The 18966-nt window shown below is 41.8% G+C and overlaps 1 protein-coding gene across 1 annotated transcript in view; it reads left to right on the forward strand.

Moving 5' to 3' along the window:
• The first annotated feature begins 281 nt into the window (after positions 1–281).
• The window catches only part of LOC137323782 (collagen alpha-1(III) chain-like), a 72690-nt gene continuing 54005 nt past the window's right edge, over positions 282–18966 (forward strand). The window contains exons 1-4 of the mRNA XM_067987705.1: positions 282–512; positions 12776–12978; positions 15995–16027; positions 17604–17684. Of these exons, the coding sequence (XP_067843806.1) occupies positions 431–512; positions 12776–12978; positions 15995–16027; positions 17604–17684 (399 nt within the window). The 5' untranslated portion in view covers positions 282–430. The remainder of the gene's footprint in view (positions 513–12775; positions 12979–15994; positions 16028–17603; positions 17685–18966) is intronic.

Here is an 18966-nt window from a genome sequence, read left to right on the forward strand (position 1 = left end):
TATTTTGAGAAAATCTTAAAGTACATACAGGGATCAAGATGAATATTTAACTATTCAGCAGTTGTTGATATATTGGCAATTTACTTTTTTTTGTTTTCCAAATATATGACAAATCAAAAGTTTGAAACAAAAGATAAGACATTTGAGTTTCAACAGACATGAAGTGATGAATCTCATAAAGTTTATTCAGTTGAACTTATGACCTATGACCAATTATTGTAATATGTAATGAGGATTTCAAATTGTGAAATGGTTTTCAAGAAAGAGGCAAGAAAGCGAGAGTTGCCAACAGTATTTCTATTTAAAGCATTACCAGCAGTTTGAGCTGCACTTGGTGCTGAAGCGAAAAGGGACAAATTGACTTGGTGCTAATGTCTTAAGAATTACTTGCCCTTTGATTTGCACAGAGTCCTGTGTCTAATATTTAGACATGGAGAGTTTTGTGCAAATGAGACCTTTTCTCTTTCTTGTCATAATACAAGTGTCATTATCAATAGCACAACAGGAAATAGGTAAGTGTCATTCTGAATTCTTTTGTTTCAAATTTGATTTCCTGAAAGCAGTGGTGAGGTCAGGTCAAGGACACTTTTAATTCTGAAAAATTTAATCTCTTATATTTATCTCACTAAAAGAAATCTTTCTTTTTACCTCCCTTCTCTTTCTCTCTCATACTGTCATGTTTTAGTTTATGTGCATATAGCGTATCTTTCATGAAATTGCTTGAAATACTGTCTCTCTATTTACTTATAACGTACACTGAAAAATCTGTAAATCAATTTTAATCACGTTCAGTCCTTTTTTACAGATTCAGGCAATGTTTGTCATATAATTGCAATGATGAATTTCAATTTGTTCGCTCATTCCGATTATTATGATGTGATATGGTTGCACATCATCTGAGGGCAACTTACACTTCTGTATAATCAACTGCTACAACAATATTTCAGTGAGCTTTCACAAAACATCACTGTATATTGTACAAAAAAGTGAAACTTTCTTCTACTAGTACAGAGGCATGGTGCTTTACCTTGCAACTTTCATCTTCAAATGCATTAAACTTGCACCATTAAATAAAAATTGTGTATCCCACAAGGGAGATATTTGAAACAGAGAATATGTCCTAGTGCCTAATCACTAGTGTTTATTGTTACTTCATATTCAAATCAGGTATCAGTATAAATTTTCTTTTTATTAGTTTGCTCCATTTACTTGAAATGTCTTTTGCATTCTCATCTAAGTAGCTGTTGTTATATTGCCAGTTATGAATGGTTCAAATGCTAATGACAACACTATGGAAGGAGACTGTTCCACTGCATTTGTATTTGTCCCAACTTGTAACTGAATTTTAAGGGGAGTATAACATAGTCACGGTTAAAAGAATAACAGAGCCCAAACTTTAAAAATGTTGACTTCTTAATTAATAGTTTTTCTTTACTGTACCTGCAATGGTTACTTAATCACACATAGTTCAAAAATGATTGTGAGAATATTTGGAAATTGCTGTATTTTGAACTTTGTTTCACTGTAGTTTTCTTCAAATTCAATTTCAGGTACAAATTCTTATCAACTGTGAGGTAACAAACAAAAAAAACTTAATGTACTATACACAAATTCTTAAAAGCATTGAGTTCCCATTGCCTTAGAAATGATGTAGTCCAAAGCCTGGAATCAAAATCATTAGGAATTTTAAATCTCTAACTTAGATTCATAAGGAAAATGAGAGAGCCAGGAAAGAGATGAAACAGCAAACCACAGCAAAAGCAGAAATGATTGTCATAAGGAATCATTTTGCCGCCATGTGACTAACATTGCGCTGTAAAACATTAAAATTACCTGTGTTCAATGGCCGCATTAGAGTCAGTGCTCATGAAAGAAAGTGTAATTGTCGCCAGAATTGCTTTTTCTAAAATATTTACAATTATGGTGTTCACTTTGTGCATCTTATGGTGATCGAACAATTTTGTTATTATTTAAAGTTTTCATATATTTTCATTTACTTTAAAGCACACTCTCATATTGTTCCATTTACATCTTGTTCATAATTGGTAAAAGTGTTTTGCTTTCATTATTATTATCATCATTACTATAAATATTCTGACTTTGCTTACAGGATACCATCACAAATTATCTTTTTTCACTTAAGTTGGTGCATCTTGTATAATAAAATAATAATAAGACTAAGCTAATGAAATATTGTATCATTTACCTGTGTTATGAACTTGGTTCTTATAATGTATGCTCTTTAGCTGAAGTTTAAAAGTGGCCTTTCTCATAAAATCATCAGATTAATTCTAAAGAAAACTGTAATTACTAAATTGCCAGCATTGCTACAAACAAGTACATTGCTTCACTGAAAGTTACAGTTGTTCTAGTTCTGAAAGTAAACCTCGTAACGGTTTTAGATAATGTTCCTTGTTTAATGTGATTCTAACCGATATTAGTATTTTAATATCCATTGCATCAATCCAAAATGTGATTACGAGCTTCTGGATATTGCAGTGAGCTCTTCTATCTGCCATTGGTGTGGAGGTTCAAATCTTTATCAAGATTATTAGGTGGTGGCTTTCTATTGATTTAGTGGGTAACTCACTGGTGAACTGGAAGTGTGATATGGACTGATGTAAAATGCTATGACAAGGTTTAAGGGTTTTCCAAGTGACAACATTAACCCTAACCCTAACCCTAATTATTAAAAGCAAGTTATATTGATTTAAGAAACCTTTCAGGATACTGCATGTGGAATATGTATAGAAAAACATGAATTTTGGGGAAGGCATCAGTTAGGAACTGAATCTTCCCAGTAGCTGATGGAGCAGCCTTAGTAAAAACCATTGACTGATCACTATTCTGTTTCACAGAGGTCCCACTGAGCAGAGAATATGGGCTGATCACAGTTTTCCACATATAGATAGTCATATTAGGATTATGATTAATTTTGTTCACTAAAATAATTTTATATGTAGTTTCCTCTGATCAATAGGCAATCTTAACATTATAACAGCAGGTTATTTTGGCACCAACGGGAAGTTATTCAAGTGTCCTTGCACTCATCTAATTTGTTAAAAAAAAGAAAGAACTTGCATTTATATAGCACCTTTCACAACCTCAGGACATTCAAAGAACTTTTCAGCCACTGAAATAATGTAGGGAAATACAAACAGCAATGACCAGACAATTTATTTTTGGTGTTGGTTGAGGGATAAATATTGGCCAGGGCACCAGGGAGAACTCCCCTGCTCTTCTTTGAAATAGTGCTATGGGATCTTTTGCACCCACCTGAGAAGGCAGACAGGGCCGCAGTTATAACATCTCTCCTGAAAGGTGGCACCTACAACAGTGCAGCTTAAACTTCGTGCTGCCTGCTATTTACCATGAAATCTCTGTGCAGCAAGCGTAGCCCTCACTACTGAGAGGCTGCACGGAGAATGAGGAAGTTGGAAATGGGGCGTGCACAGCGCACATCATCAGCAGCCTGCACTACTTAAAGGTGCAAGCACATTTCCAATGGCAGACACACAGCCATCTAGGAGACGGGAGAATGGCATTGCGAGTAGCTGCACTGGCAGGAGAGAGGGCTCCACGATTCTCGGACGATGGTCTGGAGGCCCTGGTGTAAGGCGTGGACCAAAGGAGGGCAAGCATGTACCAGTAGGGTGGTCGGAGACCCTCCAGACTACAGCTGCATAGGCAGTGGCAGGCTGTGGCGCAAGAGGTGAATGCTAGGAGCATTGCAGCACGCACGTGGGTGCAATGCCGAAGAAGTTCAATGATTTAACAGAAGTGGTCAAGGTGAGTGAATGCAAGTGTAAGTGGCACATCCTACCAACTGCACCAATACTCCATGCACGAAAACTCCCGTCACCCACCCACCCACCAACAAAACACCGCCCATCCATATGCAATGCTGCATCTCACCCGCACATAGTACCACACTTGCAGGTCACACAACCACCACTCACAAGTCACACAAACTGTTCGACCATGACAGACACATCACCCATACACCTTGCAGAACACTCACTGACACACTGTCCTCTGTCTTTCAGGAGAAGGTGGCGTATAATACCTGGCAGCAGGAGGGACCTGAGGCTGGATGCGCACGTCTGCACGTCCTCACCCCCCTAGAGGAGATGGTGCTGCAGATCATTGGGCGGGCCGTCTCAGCAGCCATCACAACGTGCCGCGCTGGAGGTTCCGGTCAAGGGAGTCTCTGCATACCAATGCTCCTTCTCCTTTTCTACATCTCCGTCCTCCCATAATCTTTTCTGACTCACGTGCTGTACATGCTGTCAGCACACACCTCTTGGTCCTCTCCCCACTCCACAACCTGTTTCCCTTTGTCATTGCAGATACCCAAGTACACGTGACGGCACTCGAGCAGGAGGAGGAGGAGGACACCGAAGCCCACCGTCACTCGATCTGACACTTGCTTCCACCAGCTCAAAGACTGACCCTGCGCGTCCTTTAGAGGTTAGGTTAGAGGAGGGATCTGCACGTGGTGAGACACCGAGCACAAGTGCGCAAGAGCCGGGGCAGAGGGAACGGATACCACAGGTGCCAGCTCGCCAGAGGGCGAGGTCACTCACTAGTTCTGCTGCAGAGAAGTCAGTTGAGGAATTCGATGGGCCAGGCTACAGAAGACGGCTGGTGGGCGTACACCACCAAATGCTTGGGGCACTGGAAAGACTGCCAGAAAACCTGCGCACAATGAGAAGGGGCATGGAGGAGTCCAGCTCCAACTTGGTACAGGGCTTTGCGCAGAGCTTGGAGCCCATCCTTTCCAACATGGAATGGGTGGTCACCTCCATCAGCGCACCTATGGAACCCACCATGATGCAGCGCCTGATGACTGATGTCACAGCTTCCATTGCAGCACAAACATCTGCCATCCAAGGTCTGACTGCTGCATTTGCAGCTCAGACTGCTGCTATCGTGGCTCTGGGGACCACTGTGGAATGAGGCTTCCAGGGCATCACAGCACTCCAGCAATCCGTTCTCCAGCCGATCATCAGGAGTGCTGAGGCGTCGCCCCGGGAAAGTGGCAGTGGCACCATGGCAGTCGGACCTGCTGTCCTCTCTCAGGACGACAGCATCCCTGCTTCTACCCCTGCCACTCCGTCAGTGCCCCTGGTGTTGTCTCTCGGCCAGCCAGGCCAGACTGCTGCAGCCCATGCTGAGATGGTGCAGTCAGAAGCCGGGCCCTCCAGGCCCAGAGCTGCTCGAGGTCGTCCTCCAAGGCCATCTGCACGCTCCTCCATTAAATGCCAGCCATGGTCCATCCACTGGGGAAGCACCTGGTAGGAGCACTAGGATAGGTAAAGGCACATGAACAACAGGCACTAAGGGAATGCACAAGGGTGAATAGTTCTGTTATGTTTGCATAATTTCATTTATTAATCCATAAATGAGAGTTTGATTTTGCATTTGGTGGTGGTTTTTATTCATGCAATGAGCTGAGAGGGACACCAATGTGTAATGTGATGAAGGGTGATTTAATTGTCTTGTGGGAGGGGAAAGGTGGGGAATGTAGGACTGTTGGTGAGTTGGGGGATGTAGTTCCAATTATTGATACCGGGCACGGATCAGGCGAGCACGCAGAGCCCTTTCAGACAAGGCGTGTGGTTCCTGCTGCACACTTGCGTCCTCCTCCACCTCCTCTTCCGGCTCCACCCCCTCCTCCTGCTCCTCCTCAGCCTCTTCCTCCTCCTGCACCTCCTCCACCTCTGGCTCAGGATCTTCTGCAGTCATTGGTGGCAAAGGCTGGTCCCTCATGATGATGAGGTTATGCAGCTTGCAGCAGACCACCACAAATCTGTCCACCCGCTCAGGGCAGTACTGCAGGGCTCCTCCAGATCGGTCTACGCAGCGGAAGCGTTGTTTGAGGAGGCCTATGGTGTGTTCTACGATGTTGCGTGTGGCAGCATGGCTCTCATTATAGGCCTGCTGTGCACGTGGGCGTGGATTCCTGACCGGTATCATGAGCCATAGCGTGAGGGGATAGCCCTCATCGCCCAGTAGCCGACCTTTGACTTGCCGAGTCAGATGAAAGATAGCTGGCACGTTGGACTGCCGCATGACGAAGGCGTCGTGACTGCTCCCAGGGTAGCGGGCATCGACCTCCAAGATGCGATGCGTGTGGTCGCACACCAGCTGCACGTTGAGGGAGTGGAAGCCCTTTCGGTTGACGAAGACGGCCGAGTTGATGTGTGTGTGCAGTCCATGGCACCCTTCACCATGGGGAAGCCAGCAATGCGGGCGAATCCCCGTGCTCACTCGTTCTGATTGTCTCTGTTGAGAGGGAAGGTGATGAACCTGTTCCTCATGTGGTACAGTGCGTCTGTGATCTCCCTTATGCAGCAGTGCACTGCATACTCCGAGATATTGCACATGTCGCCAGCAGAGGCCTGAAATGATCCTGAGCTGTAGAAATTCAGCACCACGGTGACCTTCACAGCCACAGGCAATGCTGTCCTCGCCCTGCTCTGAGGCTGCAGTTGTGGCCACACCAGTTGACAGATCTCGGTGACGGCTTCCTTGGTGAACCTCAGGTGTCGGATGCAATCCTCCTCGGTCATGTTCAGGTAAGAGAATTAACCCCGGAAGGCCCTCATTGGGTAGGGCCTCTGGCTCAGTGCCCTGCGCCTCCTCGTCCTCCCTCTCCTCGCAGCTTGACCCACTAGGCGTGGCCTCCCTGCATGCTCCCAGTTATGCTCAATGCCCAACGGGATCCCTAGCAGACCGCCCATGGTTGGCAGGAATGTTGTTCCACCAGGATTGTAACTTTCCGACCCGTAAGGCAGTACCTGCCAAAGCACTCTCAAAAGTAGTGTAAGAACTCTCAATAAGAACAGATGTGGAGATGCCGGTGATGGACTGGGGTTGACAATTGTAAACAATTTTACAACACCAAGTTATAGTCCAGCAATTTTATTTTAAATTCACAAGCTTTCGGAGGCTTCCCCCTTCGTCAGGTGAACGATTTTCACATCGTCAATAAGAATAGGGAGCTTCAGAAAACACTTGCTACTCCTCCAGCAGCCAGAAGCAATAATCCAGCAACTAACCTGCAACACCTGCATGGCCCTTTAAATAGCGCTGGTGGGGGGTCCTTCAGGCACTGTGATAAACGTTTAGATGGTCAGGGATAAGACTGTGCATTGAGTTGAGCGTTAGGCTCGAAAATGGTGTGTATCACTTTAAATCAGCATTGCACACTGATTGCAGCCATTTTCTCCCTACTTTACATGCTTCCAGCATTCAGCATTAGCGCATGCGCTAACACCTATACCAAGATGGCGTCTGGCGCACGTCATGCAGGAAACGTGCGTGCGCATCCAAGACGCCATCTTGGATGTCGGAGAGGCCATGTAGTGCCGAAACAACGGGCGCTACACGGCCCAATTGAGCGCCCAGTCTATCTTTGTCATTACTGCCTTAATTCCTTCTACTCCACCTTCAAATAAATGACTGATCCTTCAATCCAGCACCCATTCTAGAATATGACTTCACATAACATTAACATTCTTTGGTCCTATATAACCATGCAAGTCTTAATCACTTCATTGAATAAATCAGCACAAAATAAATGCACTCTTTCTAATCTCCATGAATAATAAAGCATGACATAAGTGCGCATTCTCCTTTAAGACAAAGGACTTGAAAGTGACCATAAATCGATCTATTCTTTCCTCATACTGTGATTCCCTTGGGTGTCTAAACATGCCTTTCTTTTTCCTATTATTGTGCTCCTGCTAGGTGCATCCTGAGGGCCAATATTATGAGAGATGGTTGGCTGGCCTTGTGATACAAAAGCCCTCTTGATATGATTTCAGTCCAGACAGTAATACCCCTAATTTCCAGGGTCTTCCAGGCCATGACCTTAGACTAAAGATCTTGGTGGGTCTCATTGCCATCCCTTCACAGACCTGTAGACTGGGTTAATTCAGGTGTCCAGGTTGCTGAGTGATATGAAGGCTGGGGCTGAGGAAATTGCCCCTCCAGTATCATAGGCTTTGTTTGGAGTGAATGGAAGTTCTGTCTGCCTCAAGCCCCATCAAAAAGTGGTAGCCAGCAGAATTCTGAATGAAGACCCAGCATTCCTGAATCACGCCAGAATTGCTGTTCCCACTGGGCCTCCTACACCTGACTTATGCCCCAGATTAATAACAAGACACATTAAGGCTGAGGATTTTTGGATCAAAAGTATCTTCCATTATTCCAAATCTAATGATTCACTTTTGTTCAGTCTTTTGAAAATCCAAATATATTACATCTATTACATTACCCTTGTCTACTCTTTCTGTTACTTCTTCAAAAGAATTCAATAAGGTTGGTCAAGCATGACCTTTCCTTTTGAAATCCGTGCTGACTATTCTTTATTATATTTTCTGTTTCTGGATATTTTTCTATTACATCTTTGAGTAAAGATTCCATTATCTTTCCTACCACCGACATTAAGTTAATTGGCCTATAGTTCCCTGGACTGGTTCTATCTCCCTTTTTAAATATTGAAATCATATTAGCAGTCCACCAGTCATCTGGCACTATTCCCTTTTCTAATGAATTTTTATACATATGTTATAGTGCCTCTGCTATCTCTTCCCTAACTTCTTTTAATATGTGCGGATGCAATCCATCCAGGCCAGGGGTTTATCCTCTCTATGTTTGATTAGTTTATCAATTATCTCCCCCATTTCCATCTTAATATCTTTTTGATCTCTTCTTCTAATGTTATGCCCATCATGTTAGTCTCCCTGGTAAATACTGAGGCAAAGTAATTATTTAATATTTCTGCCATTTCACTGTCAATTCCTGTGAGTTTATCGTGTGTATCCCTAAGTGGCCCTATCTCTATCCTGATTTTTCTTTTGTTATCTATGTATCTGTAGAATACTTCACCATTTCCTTTTATATTCCTTGATAATTTAATTTTGTAGTTTCCCTTTGCCTTCTTAATTGTTTTTTTAAACTTCTTTCCTAACTTTTTCCTATTCCCATTTGTCATCCTCTCTGTTGTCTACGTGTTTAGTGTATGCCTGTTTATTTAGTTTCAATTTTGCCCTATTTCTTTATTCATCCATGGTGTACCATTACTGGCTAGTTTGTTCTTGCTTTTTGGTGGGATATATTTCTCCTGGACTCTGTTTTAAATGTTTCCCACTGCCGTTCTATTTTTTTGTTTATCAGTAAATCTTTCCAGTTCCATTCTCATCCCCTGAAAATCAGGTTTTTTTTCCAATTTATTGCTTTGGTCCTTGTCTTACTTATGTCTTTCTCAATCTTAAACCTTATTGTGTTGTGATCGCTATTGCCTAGTTGTTCACCTACGCTTCTCTTATCTGTTCTGGTTCATTTCCCATTACTAGATCCAGCAGTGCTTCCTCTCTTGTTGGGCTTTTTACATACTGGTTAAGAATGGAGTCCTGCACATATTGTAAAAACTCCATTCCCTGTACTCCTTTACCTATTTCTTCTTGCCAGTTTATTTGGGGGTTGTTAAAATCTCCCATGATTATTATTCTATGTCCTTTATTAATTTCACATATTTGCTTACATATTTCTTCTTCCATCATCTTTTCAACATTAGGTGGTTTGTAGTATACCCCTATTAACGTGTTCGATCCCTTCTTATCTTCTATTTCACTCCATATGGATTCTGTTTCTATCCTTCTGTTAGTTGTGTCCCTTTTTGCTACTGCCATTGTGTTATCTCTAATTAGTACAGCTACTCTACCCCCTTCTTCCTTCCCTATCCTTTCTGATTATGTAATAACCTGCAATATTTAGTTGCCAGTCCTGTTCTTTATGTAGCCATGTTTCAGTTATTGCTACTGCATCTGATTCCGCGCTACAGATTATTGCCTCCAGTTCCCCCATTTTATTTTGGACACAGTGTACATTGCTGTACAGGCAGTTTAATTCATCTTTAATAGCTGTTCCTTTTACTTTATTTTTAACTGTACTTTTATACTGCTGTTTTATAAATATTATGTTATCTTTATTCTTACTCTGGTCTGACCTTTACACTCATCTCCTGTTTCTTTTATCTTTAGCCTTCTGTTATTGCCACCAGATCCCTCCCCTGCCCCCCCCCCACCCCACCTTGCTAGTTTAAATCCTTATGCACCACCCTATTTATCCTTTCCGCTACGACTCTGGTCCCACTCCGGTTCAGGTAGAGACCATCCCAGTGGTACAGCTCCTTCCTGTCCCAGTACTGGTTCCATGAAATGGAACCTCTCCTTCCCACACCACTCTTTCAGCCACGCATTCATCTTTCTGATCTGCCTTTCCCTCTGCCAATTAGCATGTGGCTTGGGTAGTAAACCTGAGATTACCACCAGTGAGGTCCTGGTTTTTAATTTAGTTCCTAGCTTCTGACTTCCTCCTTGTTCTTCCTTATGTCATTGGTGCCGAACGACAACTGGATCCTCCCCCTCCTTTTCCAACTTCCTCTCCGGTTGCTCCGAGATGTCTTTTACCCTTTCATCAGGTAGCAACACACCCTCCTTCAGCACTCCCCACCACCCCGCCCCCCCCGCCCCCCCCCCATCCCCCTTGGACTGCATTATGCTCCACAGTGCCATGGTTAGCATTCTGTGCAGCCTCCCTGCAGCCTTGATCCTTATCCTCACAGGTATCGAGTACCTTGTACCTGTAGGAAAGAACCAGTTTCTGCGGGGTCTCCTTCTCTACCTCCCCCTCCCTTATGTGTCATAGTGTCTCTAACTCGCACTCCAGCTCAAAGACTCTGAGCCGGAGTGTCTCAAGCGAGAAATGTTTACTGCAGAAGTGGCAATCAGGGACATTCTCACTATCCACAAACTCCTACAGTCCCGAGACACAGCCTGTACTGCCATTTCTAGTTTTTATTTATTTAGTCAGTAGTTTATTTCGAGGACAACTTTTTTTTATTCGTTCATGGGATGTGGGCGTCGCTGGCGAGGCCGGCATTTATTGCTCATCCCTAATAGGATCACTTGAGATCTAGATTATGTTTAGTAAATGGATTTAGCTTGATTTCAAAATAATTAGTAATTACTTAATTTTTAAAAAAAATATTTAAGCTTTAAAAGTTGATAGATTAGTTTATAGTCCCTTGGTTTAAATCACTTAGCACCTCCTTCCCCCTCCGCACTTAATTCCCACACTCATCAAATTCCCATTTGAAAGTCCTCACTCTGTTAGCAATTCACTCCATTAAAGGTTCACTCTCTGTCTTTACCAACCTCTGTGTTCAAGTATAAATGATCTAAATCCTTTTGCAAATGTTTAACTGCATCCTCACCCCCTCTCTCTAATCATCCTCATTTTACTGTTATCAACAAATTTGACAAGTTTACATTTATTTTTGACATCCAGGCCATTTAAGCAGATTGGACACAACATGGATCCAAGCACTAACACCTACAAGACTCAACTCAACAACTACCCACCTCCCACCAGTCTGACGTTGCACCTTTCATTCTGTTTCCCATTTTAACCACCTTCTTATCCAGTCCCATGCTTTATTGTGGATTTCTGTAGCTTTTAGTTTTATTAGATGTTTTTCACATGGAGCTTTACCAAAAGCATTCTTAAATCCAAGTAACTATAAAATCAAGAATACCACTATCTACATTATTTATATCATCCATTTCCTTTTTAATTTGTAACTGGCTGTTTCTAAACTAACCAACTGATATACAGGCATAATATATAATATAAAATACCTGGTATACAGTACTCTGCGGTTCTACCTTTCAGAATAGATTCCATTAGTTTACCTGTTATTATTGTCAGCTTGATTTAGTTGGTATCACTCTTGCCTCTAAGTCAGGCTTGCCTCTCCAGGATTTCAGCACATAACTTAGACTGGCACTTCAGTGCAGTTCTGAGGGTATATTATCAGAAGTGCTATCTTTCGGATGAGATGATGAACCAAGGCCCTGCCAGCGTGTTTAGGTGGATGTAAAAAATCCCACAATTCTATTTGAAGTAGAGCAGGGCATGTTCTGACCGACATGCTTCCATCAATCACTACCATCAAAAACAGATTATCTGGCTATCCACTCATTTGCTGATTTGTTGGATTTTGCTGTGTGCAATTGTCTGCCACATCTGCCTACATAACAGTGACTGCATCTTAAAAGTATTCCATTGGTTGTAAAGCACCTCAGGACATCCAGAGGAGGTGATAATAAACTAGATAAGCACAAGTTCTTCTTTCTATTAATGTTTAATAATGGGCTGATTGTTGCCTGAATGAGATTTATCACTCTTTATTTAAATATCACCAGTGCCTGGTGATGGTTTCATGATAATAGTCAGTGCCCTATCTGTTTTGTCCCTGCTCTCCTTCACTATTCAAGGTATGTACCACCTTGTCCTGGGGGATTGTTTACACCAAAAATTTAGAAAGGACAGGTGATTTGCTGTTTACAATGTTAAAGTACTTTTACTTACTTATAAGAAATAAGAAAACCACATCGAGATCAGATTGATCTGCGTTATACACAATTCATTGATCTGATTTTGTCTTCTTTTCTTTAAGATGGTGACAGATCTATGTATTACCACTATTGTCTGTTTTTATTACATTTTTTTGTTAATATTACTTGGCTATTCACACATACACAAAATTGCAGTGATATTGACACATACTTAAAGTCAAACTTGTAATCCTCTGTGCATCCAGAACAAACTTCCAGATATGCTTATAACTTTTTTCCTTCTGAAATTATAAGTAGGCTGCAATTTGGACTTGCTGTAAAAGGCTGATTTTATTTATTTTCAGATTCACCATGCTCAGAGAGTAACAACATATTTAATCACCGAGATGTTTGGAAACCAGAGCCCTGCAGAATCTGTGTTTGCGATAATGGAATTGTCCTCTGTGATGATATAATCTGTGACCAACTTGACTGCCCTGACACTGAGATTCCCCTTGGAGAATGCTGTCCTATGTGTCCAAATGACCTCTCACCAACAGAGTTCCCCGTAGGAGTGCTTTTATTATTGTATTTTGCATTCTTTGGATAATAAGAGCGCTTAACTTTCACTTTATGTTGTGACCAAGGGAAACATACAAATGAACATTTCCTTATTTTGTGCAATAGAAAAATAATAGGATTTCTTATTGATATTTTGAACTATAACAACAATTTGCATTTATATAGAATCTTTAACATAGTAAACATTCCAAGGTGCTTCACAGAGGCTAAGCAGGGTAAGAATTAGGAGAGGTGATTTAAAGTTTGTAGCAGGAGTAGGTTTGAAGGAGGCATTTGAAGGATGGGTGAAAGGTAGCAAGGTTGAGGGGCTTAAAAAAGAGAGTTCCAGAGAGTAAGGCTAAGACAATTTAAATCCCTGCTACTGATTGTGGAGTGGAGAGCGAAAGGAAATTTCTGGAAAGCCAGTTTCGGAGGACTGGAAGGCACAGACTGGGACGTAGGGCTGGAGAAGGTTACCAATCTTTCTCAAAAATTGTCTTTGGCCCATTCAATATTAGTTAAATGAGTGGGCAAGAAGGTGACAGATGGAGTATAATGTACACGAAACACAGAAAGTTAACATGCAGGTTCAGCAAGCAATTAGGAAGGCAAATGGTATGTTGGCCTTTATTGCAAGGGGGTTGGAGTACATGAGTAAGGAAGTCTTGCTGCAATTGTACAGGACTTTGTTGAGATCATACCTGGAGTACTGTGTGCAGCTTTGGACTCCTTACCTAAGGAAGGATATACTTGCCTTAGAGGCGGTGCTACAAAGGTTCACTAGATTGATTCGTGGGATGAGAGGGTTGTCCTATGAGGAGAGATAGAGTAGAATGAGCCTATACTATCTGGAGTTTAGAAGAATGAGAGGTGATCTCATTGAAACATATAAGATTCTGTGAGTGCAGTTGCCAAGGAATCTGGCGCACACGTGAAGGAATCTTTTGTGGTGGTTACAAATGAGCTGAGTGTTGATGGAGTGATAGCCCTTCCTGTTGATGAACAGTCCTGGCTCATGTGGAGGTGCTCGTATTGCTATATGGTTGCAATTGATTTCACCCTGCACCTGTAGGAAGCCAGCTACAGAGTGGAATCCCACTGCCCTCTCCGTCTGGCTGAGGTCGTCCATGGGGAAGTTGACATACTGCAAGGCTTTGCGAAACAAGCCGTCAGTGACCTGCCTTATGCACTTGTGTGCAGACGACTGAGAGACCCCGGCGATGTCCCCAGTGGCACACTGGAGTGATCCGGAGGTGAAGAAGTTGAGGGCAGTGGTGACTTTAACTGCGACAGGTAGTGAGATGCTGCTCGGCCCAGCCGGGAACAGCTCGGCATAAAGGAGGCTGCAGATGTCTGTGACCACCTGACGACTGACACTCAGCCTCCATGTGCACTGCTCCTCAGAGAGGTCCAGGAGGCTGAGCCTCGGTCTGTAGACCCTGTGGTGAGGGTAGTGGCTCCTGCGACGACGCTCTCTCTGTATTGCTCTCTGCGCTCTTGTGCAGGTCCCTGTGGCACAGCACTGTGTGGTGGAGCTGCAAGTGGCGGAAGTGCAGGCCGTGCCTGGCGAGGCTGGTGATGTTGTTCGTCCTCGGATGTAGTGGTGAATGTAGCCATGGGGCCTCCCCATCCTGATAGTGTCAGTTTGAGGAGTCCGAAAAGATGGTAAATATTTGTAAACAGAAGAATTCTGAGTGGAAACTAAGAATTTTCAGTCTAAACACAAAGATCTCCCAGTCAAAAGTTTGTCTGAACAACTCAGTGCCCTGCTGCAATAATTCACTTTTTATCCCCATCTGTCAAACAAGTATTTGAATGTCCCACTGGCTGCTGGCTGAAACACATCTGGTAGAAGATGGAATGTTTCCCACAGCACGGGAAACATGCTGAGGATGTTTGAAAATCGGACCCCTGCCTCAGTGTGCACAAAATTAAGTACTTCAAATATCTAACTAACTGTCTTAACTGTCAGCCCATCGACTTTAATTGGGGTTGGGACTTCCGCATTCGTGAGGCACACACACCCAGACGCATCAGTGGGGAACCCGGAAGTCTGCGATTTGGAGCTGGGTTCCGAACCCACTCGGGATTTCCCCGATTTTTGGAGCACCCCCCGCCCCCAACGCACCTGCACTTGGATTCCAGAATCGAACCCCATGTCACTAAAAGGTGGAATGATAATATGATGAAAGTTCTTTTCCACATCAGATTAATCGTCCTTTTCTCTATATCCTGGGGTAGAGTTTCTGCTTTGGGTGCAATCGGGAAATTGTGCCCACAATGCGCTCGAAATTGCGCTGGTTAGATTATAGTTCAAGTTTCCGATAAAACTAATTCGCCTAATCACAAACGTAAAATCTTCAATGAACCAATGCAACAGGCAACGTATTAGAGCGTAATTGTTTCTTTTTATTTCTTTCCATTAAGAAAGTAATTCCTTGATGTATTTAAGAGTGGCAACCTGGTGCAGTTTTATTAATACAACTGCAAATGGGTTTATCACCAAAAATAAGCATTTTTAATATGAGTGTTCATTCCCCCGCCTATAAGTAACCTGATTTACATCTACTGAAATTGACTTTAAAAGAACTATACAGAACCATTTAGTAGTTTCATTGGTGTACACTAGTCAGTTTCTTAGTAAATTAAATATTTTTTGATATGGAAAAACTTTTAAAACGTGCCGACTACTGCCTGTGCGCATCAGAAAATGAGTGCAATTTGAAGAGCCTTCCCGAACTAGCAAAATTGGTGGAATCACGTAATTTCGACCTGGGGGCGAGGCCAGATGTGTGGGCGGGACCTGATCTGGGCAAATTGAATCTTGAACCAGCCTAAAAGATTGTGGAAAACTTGAAGGTAAGTGGTTTTGGGCATTTAAAAGTCCTCAATCTTTTGCACTGGTTCGGCCGATACCGCCCAGATTGCTTTGATATTACTGGCGTAAACAAGTGGAAATTCTACCCCTTTATCTTTTCCGGTATATTGATTATTTCTAAAATGTGCATTTACTTTTCTTACAGAGTAGTGTGATAAAAGGACCTACGGGAGATACAGTAAGTGTAAAGTTTCTTAAAATGTTAATATGGAGAAAGGTAAAAAGCTGGTGTCTGTTTTACAACAACATTTTGCATTAAGACAGCATAGGGGAGCAATGCAGATTAACCTTTGGTCATTTACTACCACGCAATTGAAATTTTCAGAGCTGATCATATATACAGCTATATTGTTGTAGATTATCTGAATGAATACTGTCCATTTTTGTTAGCACAAATTTCTACATAGTTCTGAATTATCAACAAATATTGTCCGCATGACTGTAAAATGTCAGCAACTTTTAAAAAATATATTGTTTACCTATTTCAGATTTTATTGTTTTATGATAGCGAAGGTAACCTGTGAAGTGAGTTTGTGAATACTTTGTAACTAAATATAAATCTCTGGCTAACTAGTATTCCTGAATTGAAGTACGAACCTGTCTTAACCTTGAAGAACGCAAACCAAGTTACATAGAAAGATCAAGATTAGAAGAGCTTCATCCATGCTGTTGTCTACTAAAATGCTGCAAGATTTCGAAAATGGCTTCTAAAAAAAACATATTAAATAAGAAGTAGTCTCTTGGTTTTTTTTAACAGTCATTTATTTTTCCTTTTTTTCTTAGTTTTGATTTAACAACATGTGAAGAAATATTCAAATTTTTTCTTGCTGTATTGGTATCTCTGAAAGCAGCATAAACAAAGAATATGAATTACTGTGGGGAAAAAAAGACTTGCCATCTGATCAATGGGGCAGAACCATGACAATATAAATGAGGGAGAAAAACACCAACATTGATATAGGCTGCCAGTAGGAGTGGCAAAAATGACTGGTGCAGGACAGATGGCAGAGCAATGACCGTGAGAAGAACAGGTCAACAGGGTTGCAAGACAGAAAGCAATAGTTTGAGAGAAATGCCTGGAGAGAGACATGTAACAGAGAGACAGCTGTTAGTGCTAATCTACAAATCTACAAATGTTAAAATTAATGTTTGCCTAAAAATAAGCCACTGAAAATAAATCATCAGTCCACTATGTGATAGAAAATCAAATTTCATTCTTTCCTAATTATCTTTCTTCACACTGTGATGATTATTATGCATTTGTGGCATGGTTAAAGAATACAATGACCATTTGCCAAGGACAGTTATAAACAGAGATGGTCCAATACTCCATGAGACTGGACTCCTGGAGCAGAGGGAATGTTATCTATGGAAGAATTCAGTCTAAGTTTAAATAAGTGAGTTTTGTTTAATAATCTTTGGGGAGTAGGCATCATTTAAGCACAATGTTCCCTCGGGAGATTAAATGAGTGAGGAAAAGTCCTTGATAAAGATACCTTGTACATGGTTTGTGGATGAGTGGGCTTTATGAGCCTAATGGTCTTTTCTCATATCATGCTTTTGATAGCTTCTATGCAATTAACTTTGCATGTGTCTCAATCACCGTAGAAATCAATATGTGCACTCCAAAATGATAAATAGGAATAATTCTTCTGAAAACATTATTGAGGACCACAATTTATTTTCTGCCAATACTTCTAAGGAACTAGTCATTGTCTATTGGCTACAAATTCTGATTATGTCTTATCTGTTAGGGTTCACCTGGTTCTCCTGGAAACGATGGCTTGCCTGGTCCTCCTGGTCCTCCAGGTCCACCTGGTGAGAGCCCCAATCTGGTAAGTTAAATGTATGGTCAACAGACTAAGTATCCTTATAGCATTTTTAAACATGATCTTATTGTTGGTATGGATCTGAGTATTCATGTTGGTACTGAGTATATTATTTGTGTTTTAATTGATCTAGCATCACTGGTGACAAGATATATGATTTGATGGTGACTTTAATCATTTATCACTGAAAAGGTAGAATAAGGTAATGCAGGCAGATTGGTGGCACAACTGAACTTTCTCCTGATTTGGAAACTTTTAAATCTCAGTGAAAATAAAGTGAAGGTAAAGCACAGACTTGCATTAACTCCAAACCAGAGTCCTTTTTGTTAATATAAATCTATCATCCTTTCCTCACAATTGTAGTACTTTCCTCTTGGAAATAACACTTCAGCTAAAATGGCATTTAGAGATCAGAACAAAGAAGTTCTTCCTATTGCAGTCTTGGAATTTCCATGCATTACACTCAGTAGTAGATGTACCTCTGATCTAAACTCTACCATATTACTGCCAATTGACTATCTGGAGAGTATAAGATGTCTCAGGCAAAGGAAAGCAGGGGGTAGATTTTGAGGCTTTCCGGTAGATGCAAATGGGATGGTAGCACATGGAAGATGGTGGGGAATGGCTTACTGCCCCATTCCCGCCGTCGCTATGATCGGGCCTACCATCAGGCAGATGGAATGCCTGCCAAAGTCATACGATGAACCCATTTAAAATGACGTACATAAAACCCAGTTTGCCATTTTAGGAAAGTACTGGGAAAATGCTAACTAGGCTCGACCCTCACAATGGACTGAGCAGCCCGCCGGGATTATTCAGCGGCTAACTGGCACACCCCGCTGGCCAGCCACCCGAACTCTGCTCGGGGTGAAAATCTACCCCCAGGTTTCTCGTTGGTTGTTAACTCAGTACTGCCCACCAAGAGGAATATGCAAGATATGAAATGCTTTATTAACCACTCTTTCAATCTAGCAGCAAGTATCATGTTGATTTTTAGGATAGGTCCGCATAGATCCCTTTTAATCAGAGTGATTACTAACCTTAAGCTTTATTGCATACTATATGAATCAGAGCTGTACACTTTGATTTTAATGAATTGAGGCAGTTTTGAGATGCTTTTTTTTGTACTTTGTGCAAATGTTCTCTGAGTGCTTTTAACTATTTCTTTTCCAAAGAGACCAAAAACCTTCATAGGTCAAGTTCACAAAATATGTCTATTACTCAAGGAGTTGAAAAACTATTGTGACCACCAATATCTTGATATTTTAATGACGTCAGATTAAAGCAA

Source organism: Heptranchias perlo, chromosome 7, assembly GCF_035084215.1.
Source record: "Heptranchias perlo isolate sHepPer1 chromosome 7, sHepPer1.hap1, whole genome shotgun sequence".
Taxonomy (NCBI): domain Eukaryota; kingdom Metazoa; phylum Chordata; class Chondrichthyes; order Hexanchiformes; family Hexanchidae; genus Heptranchias; species Heptranchias perlo.